The 19,738-nt window shown below is 63.9% G+C and overlaps 1 protein-coding gene across 1 annotated transcript in view; it reads right to left on the reverse strand.

The window, feature by feature from the left end:
* Window positions 1-19,738, reverse strand: part of SND1 (staphylococcal nuclease and tudor domain containing 1) — a 124,298-nt gene that overhangs the window by 61,695 nt on the left and 42,865 nt on the right. The window contains exons 12-13 of the mRNA XM_010566048.1: window positions 16,787-16,876; window positions 2,232-2,332 (exon numbers count right to left, since the gene is read on the reverse strand). Coding sequence (XP_010564350.1) covers window positions 2,232-2,332; window positions 16,787-16,876 — 191 coding nt within the window. The remainder of the gene's footprint in view (window positions 1-2,231; window positions 2,333-16,786; window positions 16,877-19,738) is intronic.

Below are 19,738 nucleotides of genomic sequence, written 5' to 3' on the forward strand. Positions count from 1 at the left end.
CCGTCTGCGGGAGACACCGAGTCAGGCACCGCAGCCCGGGGTCAGGCAGGGACACGGGCAGGGGTACGGGCAGGTGAAGCTGGGTTTGTGCTCCAGCTCCTCAAGTTCATGGTGCTTTGAGCTGTAAGCAGGGGCTGCCTGCATGCCGGGCAGGGGAGGCAGGGGCCCAGAGCAGCATGTGCCCTCCGCAAACCCACCCAGCACCCCGAGGAGAGGGGATGCTGGGGGTAGGTAACCATCCTCCTCCGAAGGTGGCCATTATCCTCCTGCCACACTCGGGGAGGGAGAGGTGCCACCCCAGGGGTGCAGCTGACGGCTGGCCGGGCTCTCCCCTGCCTGCCCTGCCTGCACCAAGAGCAACAAGGCAGGAATCAGGGACCTGAAGGCTCCAGAAGCCAGGCAGGGGGCTAACCCCCTGCCCGGGCTGCCCGCCCCAGCGAGCTGCCGGCGTGCTCAGCCTGCCAAGCAGGCTCAGCCCAGCCCAGATGCCAGGCGGACAAGCCAGGCTTTCTTCCCTGCTCCGTCCCCAGCGCGGCGCAGGCCGGACGGCACAGACCCTGCTCTGTTACGCCCACGCTTTCGCCGGGACCACGGCAGCCAAAGGAGCCCACGGCCCGGCACCGAAGCGCACTGCCGCGACAGGGCCGCAGGCAGACGGGAGCAAGGGGCTGCCCCATGCCGTGCGCCGGAGGCTCGCACGCCAGAGAGATGCTCCGGCGTGAGCTCCCAGCGCTCGCTCGGCTCGCTCCGCTGACGCCTGATTACGGCAATGAAGTCAACGTGAGCAGCAGCCCTGCAAATTCACATCAGGTTTCCTCCCGAAACAGGGATGCGACTCGGGAGCTATTTGAAAGCAATTTGCAGCTGGAGATGCTAAGAGCAGGCGGCAGCGCTCGGCGAGACGCTCCTGAGATGGGAAATCCTGCCCCTCCACCGCGCTGGGCACGGCACAAGCGCTGCTTGGGAGTCTCTCGGGGCCGGCAGCACCGCGGCCACCGGCCACGGGGAGAGGGCCAGTGGGTTTTGCACCGCACACTCCCCTCCTGGTGCACTGCCAATGACCCAAGACCTCACCTTCCTACAAACAGCCCCAAAAATGCAGTGGCTGAGTTGTCCCTCCCAAAAACGTGGCGATACACACTAGGCTGGAGAATTAGCTCCCCAGAGAGGCGGTTAAAGCACCACTGAATAAACCGGGTGGGTTTAAAGCTGGTGTAGGCAGCACAGGAGAGCAGGGCTGCTCCGCTGGGCCCCACTGCACCCAGCATCTCCACCCGGGAAAGCCCTTTAGGCTCCCGCTGCCACGGTTTCATCCCAGGAGCAGCATCCCAGTATGGGCCGGCAGCGAGCACGGAGCAGCCCCAGCCCCGGCACAGGCAGGGCTGGATCTCCCTTGGGATATTAAACCCACAAGCATCACCGAAGGTCACTCCACGAGTGCCTTAATTAGACCGGAGCGGGGTGACAGGGAGCTTTCCAGCTTCCCGGGCAGCACGGGGCTGTGTTTGGGCAGCGCGATGCTCCGCAGCTTTCCCAGACCTTGGATTAAGGGGAAGAAAAGCGCAGCGCTGCAGCACTTTGGTTGCTTTCCAGAATAGCTGCTACGGGGGAAAAAAAAAAAAAGAAAGAAACCAAACGGCCTATGATAAATCATCCCTACGCAGTTCCCAGAGCTGCTGCCATCCGGATGCACGCCTTGCCAGCACGACCGAGTCTCCGTAGGGCCGTGCCGAAGGAGCCTGGCACCCCTGTGTCCTGGGAGAGGAAAGCCATCGAACCTGCCCCAGGCACGGAAACAGGGGGCAGGGCTGGTGAGGGGGGGCTGCTCCGGCAGAGCCCCCCACCACCGCACCGCGTCACGGGGAGGCGATGTCCCTTGGCAAAGGACAGACATCCCGGGGACATACAGCAGAGAGAGATGGTTCCTCCAAAGCAACCCACCAGCCACGCTGCTCCCTGAGGCGGCTGGCTCGTGGAGGGGGGTCCTCCAGCCTGGCACCCCCAAATTGCCAGAGCTGGTGGTCGGCAAGCGCAGGGGGTGCAGCTCTGCGGGGCCCCGGGCAGAGCAGGACAGCAGCTCCTGCCGTCCAGCCGCCGGCACCACGCAGCCCCACAGCAAGGATGAGCCACCCTCCGTCCCCGGCGTCCCCACGGCGCGTGGCAGAGCCCGGCGAAGCCCCGGTGAGCGCCAGGCAGGAGCGCTGTGCCTGGTTCCCCAGGGCCACACTTACATTCCTCCGATGGAGACGGTGGCACACGTGCGCTCGGAGAAAGCGGGCACGGTCTCGGTGGCACTGCTGGCTGGTCGGATGTAGTCCACCGTCACGTTCACCTAAACAAGACAGACGGGCACCGGGGTCAGAGCCATCCAGCCCGGGGGCTTCCCATACCCCGCCCCCATCCTCCCCCTGCCCCAAATCCCTGCCGTCGGCCGGCCAGCCCCTACACCTCCCCCTGCCCAGGTAAAGGAGCCATTTGCCAGCCGGCTGCTGGCACCAAGGGTGCTGCCAGCCAAGCAACATCTGACACACCAGCGTGCGAGCCAGGGCCGGGCACGTTAAACCAGGAGCCCCCCCAGGGAGGACAAGCTGCCACCCCGGGTTCCTGGCACGGGCACTCGCGCTGCCGGGTGTACCCCGGCTCCTGCCAGGCGTCCCTGCGAGCTCCCCGCGTGCCGGAGAGCTGCGGCAGGGAGCCCGAGCGGTGCGGTCAGCCCCGATACCTCCTGGTTTACGGGTAATTGCATTTTGGCCTCCGGTAGGAGAGCTCAGCTGTACCTGCAGGTAGATGAGAGCACAGCTCCCCGCTAAGCCGTAGCTGTCAGGTGGCATCAGCGTCGCTGGTGCCGCGCCGAGGGGGACGCAGAGGCCGGTTTGCAAAATGCTTTGGCAAGGCAGGGAGCAGCCTCGGGCACCCTGGAAACCCGGCCGTGCACCCAGCGCGGAGCCACGCTGTCCCCATGCGTGCCGTCCCCACGCCACCACCACCCACATCGCCGTGCCGGCGCTCGGCCATGCCGGGGACAAGCACCGCCGTCGCTCCTGTCCTCCCGCAGACAGGGGCAGCCGCGGCATTCGTGCACATCAGCGAGTGGGGGTCCACCTTGGGGGCAGGGGGCAACTTCTGCTGGGTAACTGCATCTCCCGCTGCACCAGGGCTCGGGACAACCTGGCGGGTGCGGAGATGCTCATGGGTGAGATCGTGCCTCAGGTTCCCGGCCCTGCAGCCCCCCCGGGCGTCACCCTCCCAGCAGCTCTTAGCCATCACCCCCTGCTCCGAACCTCCCGGGCATCACACCCCAGCGCCCATTACAAGCAATCAGCATTTCCATCCTGTACCAGGCCTTCGTGGTCCAGCTGGACCCCCGGACCGGACCAGGGAGCCATGGTGCCGTATCCGCCCCCCCCACCATCACCCCGCATCTCTCTTGTCCCCGTGAGGAGGGCTCGGTGACCGTGCCACCGAAGGTCACGGGAGGCTCGTGCCAACCCACGGCAGCAGCGAGGGCTTTCTCCCAGCAGGCGTGGGGCAGGAAGGCTGGAAAAGCCATCAGTGTCCCCACCGAAGAGCAGCAGTTCCCCAGGGGGGTTGGAAAGGCAGCGCTGCCCCACCTGCACATCCCGGTCCTTGGCATCGCTCCCTTCTCGGCCGCGCTGCCCACCCTCCTCCCTGCTCCCAGGATTTGGGGACCCCAGCTCCGGTCTGCATCCTGCAACAGCAGTCGAACCGTCGGCTGCTCCCGCAGCTTCGCCCCCGGGTCGGGAGACGTGCGGCAGCGGCGTGCGGGGCAGGGAGCACCGGGGCTGGAAGCGTCGGAAGCACCGGCAGCACCGGTGCTCGCCTGCACAGCAACACGGAGCTGCAACTCCTGGCCACGGCCGTGCGATAAAGAGCAGGGAAAAAGAAACCGGAGCCAAAGCCCGAGTGCTCGAACACTTAACGCAATCCCACATCTGCACGCGCCATTTCTACGCAAATCCAACCCAATCCCACCGCCTTGCTGGCCCAAAAAAGGACCTTCCTCACCAGTTTACCGGCACTTCAGCCGGAGGAGGCGGAGGTTGCCCTGGGCTGGGGGACCTGGGGGGACACGGGGGTGACACTGGGCTCCCCGGGGAAGTCCTGGTGCTGCCTCCCGCCGCCCCGGTCCAGCCGTGGGGCTGTATTTAGACACCACAGACTTTTTCCAGGTGTGCCATCGCACGGCACCGTGCCCGCCCCGCGCTGCCAGTTCTCAGCGTCGGCAGCTTGAGTCAAAGGGAGACAGACAGTCGTCCAGCTCGGCGGTGCGAGGGAGCATCCGTAAACCTCTTCAAACTGTCGGCTCTTCCCAAACCTCGCTTTTGAAATGAGCATAAAAATGCAAAAAAGGTACAATTGCCTGACAAACCCCCGCCGTCAGCTCACTCCCTCGTACAGGCGAGCTAATCAAGGTTTGCAGCAGCAAAAGAGGGGGCTCTGGCAGGAAAGAGCCAATTAAGGGGAGCGGTTAAAGCAATTCCTCCCAGCGAAACTATTGTCATAACAACTGTAGGGGAAAAAAAGACAACGATTACTCCGAGAGGCAGGTTAGGAAATTCAAGCTACTACAGGGCTTTTTAAATGTCATCTGGCTCAACAGCGAGGCACGGCTTGGAACCAACACCTTGCTTGGAATTAGGCAAAGGGTCTGGAGAAAGGCCGGCGGGAGGCCGGTGTCGGCTGGCGAGGAGCTCGCACGCTGCACCCGCAGCGGGGGGGGGGGGCCCGGGGAGGACGACCCCACAGCTCGGGCTCGGATCCTGCATCATCACAGGCAGGGGAAGAGCGAGGAGGGGTCGGGCTGGGTGTCACACCTCCGCCTGCAGCGGAGAAGCATTGCGTTCTGTTGCATCGCTCTCTGTTGCATTGCGCTCTGTTGCATCGTGTTGCATCGCAAAGTGTTGCGTCGCAAAGTGTTGCGTGGCATTGCACTGCAAAATGTTGCTTTGCATTGTATGGCATTGCAAAGTGTTGCGTTGCACTGCGTTGCGTTACCAAGTGTTGCACTGTGTCACACTGCATTGCAAAGTGTTGCACTGCGTTGCATTGCAAAGTGTTGCACAGCGTTGCATCGCATTGCGTTGCATCGTGTTGCGTTGCATTGCAGTACCTTGCGGTGCAACGTGTTGTGTTGCAAAGCGCTGCATCCCTCGGACAGACACAGCTGAGGCTTGTTGCAGTGACAAAGCTGGCACGTCCCCCACTGCGTGATGCCAGCACCGCTGCATCTGACAAGTCGCAAAAGCAAAAACTCCCTCCCCTGGGGCTGGAACAAGCAGGCTTGGAGAATCCTATGGATTCAGCATGAAAAGACTCAAAACTGTCCCCGCCGCCACCACCTCGGGCTGAGCGGGACTGTGGGTGACTGGGATGCTACAGCCCCGTCCCCACCTTCCCCAGCAGCTCAGCCCCAGTAGCGCCAGCAAACTGGAGGTGCCCCTCGGGGCTGGTGCCCCCAGGGGAGGGCTGGCAGGAGCCGGCCCCACAGACCCCCCCACACCGAGCCCCACAGCGTGGCACAGCACGGCACAGCACTGGCCACGTGCCCCGGTAACCCAGGGGCTGCAGCATGGAGCAGGCTCTCGCAGAGCTGGCACCCCATTTTTGGCACCTCCGCGGACCTGCCAGCGGAGACACGGGTGCCCGGTCGTGCCAAGACTCGGGCTCTGCCTCTTGACACTCCTGTCTCCGCAGGGCGCTGAGCTCCGGCCGCCGTATTTACCCACCTCCCGGGGTGCTCCCGGGATGAAAGGCGCTGTGAAAGCACCCATGGCACTATGACGGAGCCCCCGGGCGCGGGGACGCTGGTACGGTATCGAAGGACCCAGCCGGGGCTCCGGGACCTGCCGTCAGCAGTGTGACAGCAGCGGGAGCGGAGCTGGCTGCAAACCAGGAATTAAAACCTTCCCATCATTAGCATCTCGGTCCCTCTCCCGCTAATGCCCCGCAGCCCCTGGGGTAGAGCTGCCCCCTAAGCGTCCCCTCCACGGCTGCCAGCTCAGAGCAATTAGAGGCAGCAAACAGGCAGGAAAGCACACCCAAAGGGCACGTTTTGCTTCCTGCTTCCCGGCTCCTCGTGTCCCAGCAAGAAAAGGAACATTCCCACCGTGCCAACCTCTGCGCCGTCCCCAGCGCCCGCCGGCAGCAGCTTCGCGCGCTGGCCCTGGGCAGAGAAGGGACGCGCAGGGAGCACGGCGTGATCCCAGCTCGCTGGCAGTGGCCGTGGGCAGGTTTCTGCCCCCGGCTCAGGTCCCGGGTGTATTTTGCAGCACGTTGATGGAGCTAACGGCACCGCTGACCTGGGAAGGCGGCTTAGTGCATGCAAAGGTGCTCCTGTTCCCCTGTGCTTGCTCTCAGAGGGAGAACGCTCACCTTGGGCATGTTTTCACCAGTGGAAAATCAACTCCCGAGAGTATCCGCAGCCCTGGTTTGGGCACATCCTGCACGCCCAGCCCCGGCTCAGACACCTCCCGGAGCCCCAGCACCAACTTGGGCACCTTCCACTGCCATACACCCAAGCTTGGGGAGCTGCTCATCCCAGCCGAGCCCCCCCTACTGCTTTTAGCCATGACAGACCCGGACCCCCGACCCAGAAGCACCAGGGGACACTGCTGAGCAGCAGCACCCAGCTCTGGGGCTGCGCTCCGGGCTCCCACAGCCACCCCCCAGAGCCACGCTGCGCCCATGCTGAGCCTGGCTTCATCCACGTGCCATCCTGCAGGGACCCAAAGCCACAGGGAAAGCACCCCGGGGCATCCGACCACAGAGCCGGGACTGTCCGACACCAGGCACGCACGCACGATGCCATCGCTGCCACCCCACAGACCCGCAGCTCAGTCAATATTTCACGGGGGTATAAAAAGCAAAGCGCTTCCCAGGCGCAGAGAGCGACGTGCCGAGCTCCCCGTGGCTGCCAGCACCCCTGAGGGGCCCGGAGGGCAGGGGGTGGCCGGCACCAGGGTGGGATGCGCAGCGCTTGGCCGATCACGCAGGGTCCCCGCCTGACCCCCCCGCCATCGCTCCTGCACCCATGGGACCCGCGGCGGGCTCTCGCTCCCTCCCAAAACCAGCCAGCGTCAATGGCGGCCGTCTATCGGCGGATTTCCAAGGTCAGCTGCAGTCAGTGTGAATTAAATCACTCCGCCAGCTCTCCTCCCTGGAGGAGATCCAGCCCGGAGAAGAACGGCACTACAGAGATTCACATGCCTTTGTGCAGCCAACGCGTTCAATGTCACCCGCCCCGGCTCCCCCGCCGCCAGCCAGGGCTGTGCCGGACCTGCCAGCCCCTGGCCGCGCTCGCCCATCACCGAGGTGTCCGGCACCCTGGTGCGGGGCGAGGGGAAAGGGTGGCCGAGCCAGGGCCGGTGAGCCGTGTCCCCGTCCCTGTCCCCCCGTGCCCTGTGCCTCGCCACCGGCTCTTGCGCGAGGATGCGCAGGGAGGACACGGCCCCTGGGAAACGCAGGGCCATCGCTGCCAAAAACCCGCGCTCACGCCCACGGCTGGAAGAGGAGGAGGAGGAACGGTGCCCGGGGTGCCAAGCACCGCGTCCCCAGCACATGGTGACTGGTACACAGTCCCCAGCATGTCATTGCTGGTACGTGGTCCCCAGGATGTGGCCCCGGGCACATTGTCCCCAGCATCATGGACCCAACGATGTGGTCCCCAGCATGTCATCACTGGTACGTGGTCCCCAGGATGTGGCCCCTGGTACATTGTCCCCAGCGTCATGGTCCCAACAATGTGGTCCCCGGCTTGCTGGCCAGGCTGGTGCTCGCAGGCAGGTCTTTGGGAGCATCCTCCCAGCCTAGGAGACAGGAGGGGGGGCGGCCAGCTCCCCTTCATGGCCCTGACACGCGGCACGAGCTCGCAGAGGGGGGTAAAAATAGTCCCTGTGAGTTTGTGACGAAGAAGGGCTGGGAGATCCGCAGGCGTTTCAGACAGTAATTATAGCAGAGCAAGTCTGGTCTGCCACCCACCCCTGCCATATGCACCCACTCTGCGCCCACCCGGCGCAGCCGGGACCCCTCCTCCCTGCTGCGCCCCGTGTCCCCACGGTAGGGGATGGTCCCCTCCGAGCCCCCTGGGCCAGGCTGGAGCGAGGGGAGTAGGGAGGGACGTCACCACCACAGCACAGAGCCCACCCCTGCCCTCTCCAACCCGCAGGCACCGAAACGCGGGTGCTGCCCACGCAGTCCCGCACCCGCACCCCGTCGTGGGGTCCCAAGCCCCAAGCAAAGCTCCAGGGGAGGGCACGCACCCGGGGTGCCCGCACCCTGTTCACCCCATCCCAGCACTGGGACCAGCCTCGGGGTGCTGCCCCGGGGAAGATGCCGTTAGGGGAAAGCTCTGCGGCCGCGGTGCAGGACGCTGCGGGGAGGCACCGGCAGACTCTAGATGTGCCATGCTCCGGCACACAGGGTCCGGCAGCAGAGCGGTGACAGCATCAGCTGCAAGTGAAGTACGAGATAAAATAAAGCAGCGAGGGAGGATGGGGCTGGACAGCAGGTCCTACACGCCTGGATGCTCTGCAACCCTCCTCCAGCTCTTCCACTCTGCCAGGCACGAGCTGGGGCCGATCGCTCACTCGAGCCCGAGCCCTTCCTTGCCGACACTGCTCGGTGAGTCCTGAACGATACCGGAGCAGGCGGTTGCGGCCGGCTGGCCCAAGGCTCATCCCCATCCCTAACAGAGCCCAGCGGGACCAACGCTTCCTCCGTGACTTGGCAGGACACTCAATAAATGCCACTTTGTGGCCTCTATTAGCAAGAGCTGTCGCCGTGCCCAGCGGAGCTGCGAATCCTGGCGGGGTGAGGGGATGCAGGAAGCACTGCGGGGGCACCGGGACCCCCAGGGGAAAGATCCAGCACCACATTTTCCCTCCAGACAGGCAGTTTTCTTCCCGAGGGTTGTGTGTGCCGGCTCAGCCCAGCCTCACCACCCATCCCGCTGCAGGAAGGGTGCTTTGCTGGGAACGGCGAGCAGGAGCCAGCTCGGTTTGCCTTTGGCTTCACCAAGCCCTTCGCTAACCCCCTCCACCTCTCCTCCCCGGATCCTCCCATCACAATTCCTCCTAGAAAGGCAGGTAAAGAGCCCAGGATGCGGTACAGGAGGATGCTCCAAGCCACCACGCCGCAAAGCAGCCCCGGCGGAGCCTGCGGAGCCTCGACTGTTGCCAAAAGCAGAGCCTGCAGCGCCCGTGGGGCTCTGCGCTCCCTCCTCCCCGCCGGCTCCGGCAGCAGCGGGGCTACCGAGCCCAGCCCAGCCAAGCCAAGCCCAGCAAGCAGCCCGGGGTTAGGACTGACCTTGCTGGGACAGGCTCTGCCGGAGCTGGGAATAACTCCGGGCTGCAGCCTGGCACTGGCGTGCCCAGCAGAGCCATCTGAGGAAGCGTCGGAAAGAGGAAAATAGATGTACGGAGAGGGAATGGCCCCAAATTTCTGGTCATTACACCAGGAACAACCACATTTGCTCTCTTCACCCTCTCCTGCTGTCAGGGAGCCATTTCAGCCCACTGCAGCGCCCGGAGCTGAGCGTGCCGGCAGGCTTCTCCCCTCCTGCTCATCTGCATCTGCACGCACTGTTTATTCCAGGCAGAACACAGTCGGGAAAAGATCTCTCCCAAGTTCGGCACTGGGGAGCAGCCAGCTCTCCAGAAGGCTTTCAACAGCAAAATCCTCCCCAATTTCACACGCCGGAAAGCAGCGGCGATGACGCAGCATGTTCCCGTGAAGCTCGGGAGCCGGCACCCTGCAAAGCCTCCCCGGCACCGGCGCGCTCCTCGGCACAGGATCCCGGCTCCAGCATGCGGCCAGCAAGACCGGGCGCACGCGGTCGCAGCTTCTCGAGGGCTCGGTGCAGTTGTTTGCGGTGCGGGCAGCGGCACCATCATCTCCCCCCTCCCAGTGCTGGCAGTGGCTGGGAAGCAGCAGCCCCCCCTCACCGTGCACTGTCCCCATCCCTCTCGGCCACGCCGCTCTGCAGAAGGTGGGACCTTCCAAAAAACCCCCGGCTTGCGCCCCGACTGTCACCACATTAGGTGAGCGGCCGCTGCCATGCTGTGCCATGCTGCCAGCACTCCCCGAGTTTGCAGGCTGCCAGTAACACGCAGCAAAAATTGCCCATCAGTGCAAAAATCTGCAAAAGTCTGCAAAAATCTGCAAAAGTCTGCAAAAGCCTTCCCTCCTCTGGGGAGAGGGATGACTTTCCAGGGGAAAATGTTTTCCCCAGTCAAACCCCATCCCCTGTTTTTCCTAGGTCTGATCTCCATTCCGCCGGTGGTGCTGGCACCGGGAATGCTGCTTTGGGTAAGCCCAAAAGGAGCATCCCGGGAAGCATCCCAGTGCCTCTGAGCTATGCTATCTGACCAGACACAGGCGGATGCACTGGAAAACTGCAGGGAAACCCCCAGCTGCTGCTTTCCAGGTATGCTGGGGGCTCGGGTTTGTGCTCGCAGGCTCTTGCGGATGAGAGGTTTTATCAGTTCGCTGTCAGCCTTCCCTTTGATGAGCCTCCATCCCTGAGCTGCATCGCTAACAAATCCCCAGGCATTAAAAATAAGCTGAAGCTTTGCAGATAAATCAGTGCAGGCGTCGGGATGGAGGGCAAGGGCAGGCCACCCGCGCACCCCTCTGCCCGGGAGGGGGGAAGACGAGGCACGGCCGCGGTTCAGACACACTCCTCCTCCCGTCCCTCAGCATCAACCACGCGCAGCCCACCATGGAGGAGCCCACCTCCGATTATCGACCACCCCATTGATCCGGGGATGACCGTGCACGGCACGATTGCACCTCCTGCCAATCCAGGGACTGGCTACGGCACGCACCGGGGACACCGCGCACCGCCAGTCCTCGTGCCCTGGGACCGTCATGTCCCTCTGCGCCAGCCTGGACCACAGAGCCCCTTTGCTGCGGCAGAAGCAGGATGCTCGCCCCCGCAGTGCCGGGCTTCGGGGATGGGGCACGGGGATGAGGCGGCGCTGCCGGGTACGCACGTCTCACCGGGGCTGGCCGAACAGCTGAAATTACCCCCCAGGGCCAGAGGCATAAAATTAAAGTACCGGGAGCACGTTGAGTGGCTTTGGGGGTTTGCCCTGGCCCCACACGAGCCCCTGATCACAGTCGCGTGGTTGATGGGGTGCAGGGGGGTGAGAAACGGGTACCCCCACCTCCAGCCCAGCAGCCGGGGGGGGGCTGCTGCCTGCCTTTGCCCACTGAAGCTGCCCTCCCACCCGGGGCCAGCTGCAGGGCTGGTAACGGGGTTCTCCCCAGTGCCACTGCCTCTCGGCATCTGCAGGGACCTTCCCGCATCCCCACCAAACTGACGGCCCCCTGGCACCGAGGCTGGAGGCACCAAACACCGGCACATGGAGGGGATGGGTGCAGCCGCACCGGGGATCCCGGCACACGGCAGAGCCCCACATCCGTACGGCAGCAGCCCGTCGGGCAGCCCTGGCTGCTCCGGCACCATGGGGAGAGCCACCCCCCCGCCACTGCCCTCCCCGCCGGCCGCGGGGCAGCCCTTAAAGGAAGGGACTGAATCGCTTCCGTGCACGGGGGATCTTTTCCCCTGAGTTCTCTCGTGCCGTCTCCCTCCATCCGAATGATTAATCCCCCCCCAGCTAATTAGAGGAAAGGGCCAAGAGCGCCCATTTAGACTCGATTCAATTGCCTGCACGATGGCATAATTAAAAAAGGCTGCTTAACGGCGGTGCATGCCCAGCACTGAAATCAATGGGCAGCGTCTGTGCGGAGGGAGCCGTCCCCGCCCCGACGCGCACCAGAGATTTATTCCACCGCGGGAGACAAATCCATACCGGGACACGGCAGCCGGAACGCCGGCGGGCGCTGCCGCTGCCGTGGCAGCCGGTTCATCCTGTGCCACTGGGCAAATTCCACCATGCTGGGTCACTCCCGTGGCTGGCCTTGCAGAAACCGCGGCGGCTCTTGCACCGGGCGCATGCTGCGGTGGTGCAGGGAGCCGGCATCAGCAGAGCGAGAGCTAACAGAAGTCAAGAAAAACAAATCCTGTCTGTTAAAGGGAAAAGCAACACGCTGTAAAAATCCCAGCTTTAGAAACTTCATGCTGCTTTGATGAAAGGGCAAGAGAAGAAATATATTATACTCCATCTATCTCCAGGGGCCTGGGAACTGGGATGCAGTTCCCCATAGCCCAGCTCCTCTCCTAACGTGCTAAGTGCTGCACGAGCCGAAAGCGAAGGGGCGGCTGCAGGCAACGGCCGCGGCCGTGGGGACGTTTCTTCCTCTTCTCCCTTCGGTGCTTTCTCTGGAGGGAGGGGGGACAGAGGGAATTATTTCTGGAAGCAATCGCAGCCGTTTATTTTTACTGCAGGGGCCCGGGGGAACCTATCGCCGCTGCCCCTGCGTTTCGGCAGGACAGGCAGCCGGCGGGCAGCGCGGGCAGCTCTGCGCCGCAGCACGGGGAGACGGCGCATCGGCGGAGCGGGGGGACACGGCGTTCCTGCCGCAGGACTGGAGGGTTGGGAGCAGGGGACGAGCGGCCGGGGAAGGAGACGGAAAAGAGGGTGGAAAACAGGAGGTGGGAGCAAAGGCCCCCATCCGCTGTGCCGGGCTGGCAGCGTCCGGCAGCCTGGTGCCGGCAGCCTGGGGCGAACACAGCCACCCCTGCCCCCGGGCTGGGTTTCAGGGTCTCCCAGTCATGAACTGGGGCTCGTGCTGGAAAAAGCCGGAGCTGGAAAGCCCTTAGGGACGGCGGGACAGAGGGACGGGTGGTGGGACAGGCAGCAGGGTGCCTGGCAGCTCCAGAAAAGCTGGCTGCTCGCTTGTCCTGGCAAACTCACACCCCCTCAAGGCTGCTGCCCAGGGCCAGCACACACGGGCATCGGCGAGAGCGGGGCACCACCACAGGGCAGGAGACACGGGCTGCTGCCTGCCCGCCTGCCCGCCCACCGCAGCCCTTCTCCTGGCCACGGCTGCACTCACCATCCGGCACGGTAGCCACCCCCCCGGCCAAGCCACCTCCAGGTCCCCGAGCCCCTGCTCCCCTCAAATGCCCACAGACACCCACAAAAGCAGCCGTGGCAAAGCCCATCCCACTGCTCCAGGTCCCTGCTGCCCACCCAGAGCCGGGGACGGGGATGGTACCACACACTGGTGAGAGCTTCCCTGCCGGCTCCGGCAACGAAAGGGATGTCCCACGGGAGCTGCCGTGCAGCCAGGAGCGTGATATACTGGGGCAGCCATAGACAGCAGTAAGATTTATTAATTTCCAATTAATTTCATCTGCCTGGAGCCAGCAGGGATGGCAATGACCTCCAAACCAGAGAGGAGAAGGGATCATGGGATCTCATGGGATTTTGAGGCGCCTGACCCCAAACACGGCCCCTGCTGCCTTCACAGTGTTGCTGCCTGCACCGGATGGCACGCTGCCTGCGGCACAGCCGGAGCACACGCACCGGGAGGTGGCAGGACGAGGACAGGAGGGCAGCTGAGGACAAACGGCTCGCTACAGCCAGAGGACTTTCGTCCTTGCTGGCGAAACGCATCCCTCCGTGCCAGGACCGGAGCAGCCGGGTCTGGGCAGGGGCTGCTCTCCTGTGGCACTGGGCACGGGCAGGCGACGGCCCCGGGGGGCTTGTTCCAACCCCGCTCCATGTCCATGTACTAAAGCAAACGTCCTCCGGGATGGCAAGGGGACCACGCTGCCCGGCGTGGGGCAGGGGACGGCGAGGGGGGTGTCAGCGGTCACCCTGGCAGGGGGTGGCCGGGCTGCCAGGAGCAGTTCCCGCTCCCTGGAGTGGGTGCTGCTTGCCTTGGGATGAGGTGGGGTGGGGTGGGGTGGGGGGGGGGGGGTTACATCCAGCTCCATAATTCCTAAAGTGCAGCTCCCTCTAGTGTCACACCAGCCCCCCCCAGAGCTGCCACCGTGCACCCACGAGGCAAGGTCACCGCTGTGCAAGGACAGCACCCACGAGGCAAGGTCACCGCTGTGCAAGGACAGCACCCACGAGGAGGGTCCCCACCATGCAGGGACATCACCCTCAGGGAAGGTCCCCACAGTGCAGGGACAGCACCCACGAGACAAGACCTAATCCATTCCCCGGCAGGCAGCCCCCAGGGTGCAGGCAGCGGGCACAGCCCGGCCAAGCCCGGACAGACACGCGGTGCTTGTGGCTGAGGAGGCGGCTGATGAAGCACCGGCAGCAAGACCGAAAACTCATCCTGGCCTAATTATTCCTAATATTCAATTCATCAATCTTGAAAGGGATGATCGCGCTCCGCTGGAGCAGCTGCCAGCAGCGATCCCTCCCAGGGCTTGTCACGCCGTCAAGCCGTGCCAGCTCTTCCCAGGCAAACGAAGGGCAGCGGGAAGGCAGGAGGTGGCTCCGAGCCGGGCAGGGGAGCCCCAGCCCTGGGGGACAGGCTGGGGTGGGCGCTGGGGAGGCTCAGGGCAGACCCCAAACCTCAAGTCCCCCACAATGGGGAGGATCCCTGCATCCACCGCTCCTCGGGGATGTGCCAGCACGGCCACAGCCGCTCGGCACCCATCACGCCCGTACAGGAGAGGGGATGAGAAGGGGGCCAGAAGGTGCTCGGCGGTGGGGCAGCAGCTCAAGGGGCCACCGCAGCCCACGGGGACTCACAGACAGGGATGCCAAGAGTGAGGCCGGAGGGTTTGGCACCGCTCTGACTGCCGGACCTGCCCAAGGATCCTGGAGATCTGGATCTCCAGAGGATCCAGGACATCAGCCGACCCTGGGACTCTGCAGGGAGGGACACCCTTCGGAGGGTGGCAGGGCTCCCCGGGGCAGGCAGGGCTCCCCGGGGCACCCCTGCAAACGTGCACGGTATTGGAGCCGTGCCGACACCGCAGGCAGCACCGCGCATCGGTGCCAGCCCACCCCGTTTGATCTCCCCGCAAGCAGACAGCTCTCAGAAGTCGCTAGCTCCCTGCCGGGGTGGGCTTTAAAAGTATATTAAAAAAGGGGGTGGGAAAAGAGGGATTTTGCCGCAAAGATTGATGCTGACAGCGAGCCGTGAGAAGGCAAGGGCGAGCCACCCCGTGCAAGGCTGTCATTTCAAATCAGAACGCGCCGCCAACCTCGAGGGACTGTTTTGATCATTAACGGAAAGGATTTTTTCATCGCTTTCCTCAATCAAATTAATCTGAAGTGAAAAACGTGGAGCTGACAAAGGAAATATTTATAAAGCAAACGAGGCAACATCAAAGGCAAGCGGGCGCCCGGCTCCCAAGGCTACCAAGACAGCGAAGGCAGGAGCCCGGCGCGTGCCGCAGCAGCGCGCTGCAAGGTTATGGGGAGCTTTAAAAATGGAGACCAGCGGCACTCGCAGCCAAACGGCTTTTTGCTTCTATTTCTGGGGGTCACTGGCTCCCGACCAGCCACTTTGGGCACAGGAATGGCGGCAGCTGGCTGCCGTCCCGCTTCCCTCCTCCTGCTGCTGACAGCGGTCCAGCGGCAGCAGAGCAGCGAGGGTGCGCCGCTGCCTGCTCCTGCCTGTCCCTCCGGATGGCCGCATCCTGCCGCCCACCCCTCTGGGTGCACTGAGCGTGATGCCTCACGCCACGGCACCCTGCTGGGCGTCTCGGGAGGAAGGCAGAACCTTCATCCTCCTCCCCGGCACAGCAGCCTGTGCCGCCCAGAGGCGGTCGCAGGGGCATGGGGGACGCGGAGAGCGGTCACCGGCCTCAGGGACGGCTGGGGACTGGGGCTGCCCCACATGGGGACGGCTCCCCCAGCACCTCGGGGTGGGCACGGGGGACCCAGGACCGGCGCGGGCAGCACCATAAGCACCAAGGGCTCCGGCGGGGCCAGCCCCATCCCCAGCTGCGGTGGGGACCTGGTGACCGGAGCCGGGGGCTCCAGCCAGGCATTGCCCTCGGCTCCTACCTGCGAGCGTGCAAGGGTGAATGCAAACAGATTTGGGGAGAAAAAGGGTGGTTTTGAGCAACAGCCGAGCATGGCAGGATGGGAGAGAGCAAACCCCATTCCGCTGCACTGCAGAGCAATGGCGGCTGAAGGAAAACCGGTGCCGGTAACCCCCGGGTAGCTGGCAGCACTCGGACCGGGACCCTGCCAAGGTGCAGCCTGGCACGAGGCCTGGACCCTCCCAGAAACAAATGGGTTTCCATTTCAGAGACCAGAGCTCACTTCACAAGTGCCAGCAACATCCTTGCAGCCGCTTTTGACTACAACGAGTGACAGACTTCCCATTAGAAAAGTCTCGCAAGCTGCTATTTTTTTTCCTTTTTTTTTTTTTTTTTTTTTTAATATATAAACAGGGCTCTGAAATGGAAAGATGCAATTAGGCATGGAAATAGTCCTCAATGAGCAGCAGCGAGCAGCCTCGCTATGAAGGAAATTGATTTTATTTGACCATTTTATGAGCATTTGAAAATTGCATCCTGAGCATGTGCTTCAGTAGTTAAGTGCACATTATATTCTTCATTCCCCTGAATTGCTCTAAACCAGCCTAGAAAAATATGCCGGGGAAACAAAGGGAAATATAAAGCGACGCAGGTACACAGCATTCCTGGGAAATGGGTGCAGCTGAAAGCGAGACTGCAGCCCCTCGGAGGGGCCAGCTCAAAGGGTTCTCCAGCTTTGGGTGCTCCCCACAATTCCCCGTGGAGAGCTCCCGGGTCACCCGTCAGGACTCACACACAGCACCACCGGCGCAGGCAGCGCCGGCTCCCGGCCCCTCGCTAGCACCCACCCGTGCCGGGGATGCGCGAGGACCTTCGCCACCGTCCCCGTCCCCTCCGTACCTTCTTCCCGATGAGCTTCTTGCGCAGGAACTCCCGGGCCTCGAACATGTAGGGAATGTCGTAGAGGGGCCTCAGCTTCCTGTTCTTGTCCTGCAGTGGGGGCAGAGAGGGGGCACAGGTCAGGGGAGCCCCCCAAAACCACCCTGTGATGAGCATCCCTGCGGGGAGGCAGCCCGCCCCAGAGCGGACACCCCAAAGCTGGTGCACCCCCACTCCCGTGGGTGCCCTCCCGCTCCCGCACCCCAGGGTGGGCTCCCCCAGCATCGCCGCAGTCCCAGCTCTGCCAAAACCCTGAGGGGAGCCCCTGGCCGACATGAGCATCCTCCCACGAGGACGTGCCGGCAGTCATCTCGCAGTGCCAGGCTGAGCATCTCCTCTGAGTTTAAGGGGCAGCTTTATAGGGGGAAGGGATGGAGAGGAATTTGGCGGGGGGGGGATGATGGCCAGGGTCCCTCCAACGAGATGACCACCCCCACCGAGCACCCCATCCCCTCTCGCCAGCCCCCCCATCCCCGCTCACCCCGTGCCAGGCAGCTCAGCGCTGCCCGGGGATCTCCGCTGGCAGAGGGAAGCATCGAAGGTCTCCCCGAAAAGCCGCAAAGAGCACCCCCTCCCTGCACCCACCGCCCACCACTGCCCGCGGGAGGGGAAAATAAAGCTCAAAGAGCTCTGTAATTAAGAGAGCTGTGCAAACCGGGTACACGGCCCCTGCTCACGCAGGCTCCTGCACAAAAGTTGCTCATTAGACGAGCTCGTTATCAGTGATTAACAGCACTTGCGGGATGAGATGCCCAGGAAAGGGAACCAGAGGGCATCTGGCCGCTCGCTGCCCATCAGCTGCTGGGGGCCTCTCATGATGGTAAAATCCCTTCAAAGGCTGAGCAAAAAGGGGAGTTTTCCAGCGGAAATGGCAGCGGGGATTTGGGAAGGACGTGGGGGCGGGAAGGGGCCAGGGAAGGGCTCGAGCCGCACCGCACGGCTGCACCCACATGAGCTTTGCGGCAGGTCTGGTGGAGCGGGATTGGCAGCAGTGAGGCCGGTGAGCTATAGAAGATAACATATAAGATGTACAAAATAATCCATCTAGGACACAGGGTGCTGCTCACCCTCCCCGGGCCACCCTCTGCCCCCAGAGCCACCAGCACCCCGCGGCATCCCGATGGGCTCCACAGCACGGCACGGCACGGCACGGCAGCGCGTCGCCCGACGGCATGGGCAGGGGCTCACGCCCCTGCCCAAAAAGAGCCCGGGGGGGGACTGAGTGCCAGCGGCAGGAACAGTGTCCCCCAGCCCCTGGCTTTGTCTGGGGGCTTCAGACAGGGGTGCGGGCAGGGGTCCCTCCTGCCCAGTCACCGACCCCGAGAGCGGCCGAAGCAGGTGACTTGCAAGAGCACAGGGCAGGCGCGCAGCAGCGTCCCTGGTCGCCCTCCCCATGACGAAGCTTTGGGGACTGAGCAATCCCCGGGCCGGGGACAGTGTCTTCGGAGCCAGCACCCCCAAGGGGCTTGTCCCCTACAAACGGGGCCCCCACCAGCCCTGGATGCAGCGCGGTGTGATGGCACAAGGGACCTGGCTTTGAAACCAGCGCCAAGGGGCTGCCGCTGCTCGGCACCATCCCCGGAGGGAACGACGCAGCTTTCTCTGGCAGATCCCGCTCCCTTGCCGGTGGCGTGCTGGACTTTGGACGCATCTTTGTGGTTGGCTGCGCCGGCACCGTTACGGTTACGGCACCTTCGGCCCCTGCCAGCATGCGAGGGGAGGAAGGAGGGAGGCGAAACTAACCCAACCCAACCCAACCCAACCCAAGCCTAGGAGCTCCCCAGCCCACGCCGGTGGAGGATGGCCCTTGGCACGGGCACACCGCTCTGCTCGCCGGCGCGGTGCCGTGGGGCACAGCCCCCCGCCGAGCTGGGGAGGGGAGGAAAACACTGAAAAGAGGGAGATAAGGCAAAAGCAGCAGGAAATGAAGGAGAGGAATCAGATGGGAGAGGGAGCGAGCGGACAAAGACACGCCGGCACTCGTGCTCCGCGTTCTTCCGCAATGAATGAGGCTTTGATAGAGTTTATTGTCCTCGACGCTGTTCCCAGGCTGCTCCTTGGAGCCATTCCCTCCTCCACCCGCATCACAGCTCGCCCGGCGCCACAGCCCCTGCCAGCGCTGGCGATGGGAACGGGCCGGATCCCACGAGGGCATCCCCACCCGCAGCAGCGAGTGGGTGCTATGCCCAGCACCAAACCCGTCCCCGGAGGAGGCTCCTGCTCTGTGCAATGGCTGAAAACCTCTCTGCAGGCAGGGCGAGGGCAGGTCCCGAGCCTGGCAGGGTGCGGGACAGGCAGAGACGGGATTTCTTCTGGAAGGGAGCTTTGACGCTCGCCGGGGATCAGCCCGATATCATCTGTGGCACAGAAAAACTTCCTGGCGCCTAATGAGATGGGCTTGACGAGGCCGGCGTGGAGCTGCGGCAGGCAGCGTGGGATGCGGTGCCAGCTAGCCGGCCCTGAAGCCGGTTTTCCAGCAGGGAGAGAGCTTTCTCCTCGCCCCATATAAAATAAAGCCCCGGCTGAGCACATGGGGACGGCACGGCCGGTGGGTGGCCGGAGGGAAGCTCCGGCATGGGGACTCGGGAGCGTTCTGCTGCCGTGGGAAACACCGGTGCTGCTGCCAGCCCCGTCTCAGCCCCACGGTTGGGCCGGCTCCCTGGCTACGCCTCGGTGAGCCGCAGGACGATGCATTATTCACGCTGCTCCCCTCCCCGGTGAGGGGGACGGAGGCGTTTCTGTTATTTAGCTGGTGCCAGAAAAATTCCCGGTCCCGCACCAGGGCTGGAGTTGAGCCGCGTGATAAATCCTGCAGCGCTGGGAGCGGGGTCTGAGCGGGGCTGCTGGGGGGGCTGCCCACTCCTCCTGGGGCATCCCCCCATGGACCGGGGGCATCCTCCCATGGGGCATCCC

The sequence above is a fragment of the Haliaeetus leucocephalus genome, unplaced genomic scaffold (genome assembly GCF_000737465.1).
Source record: "Haliaeetus leucocephalus isolate CR32 unplaced genomic scaffold, Haliaeetus_leucocephalus-4.0 Scaffold202, whole genome shotgun sequence".
NCBI lineage: Eukaryota > Metazoa > Chordata > Aves > Accipitriformes > Accipitridae > Haliaeetus > Haliaeetus leucocephalus.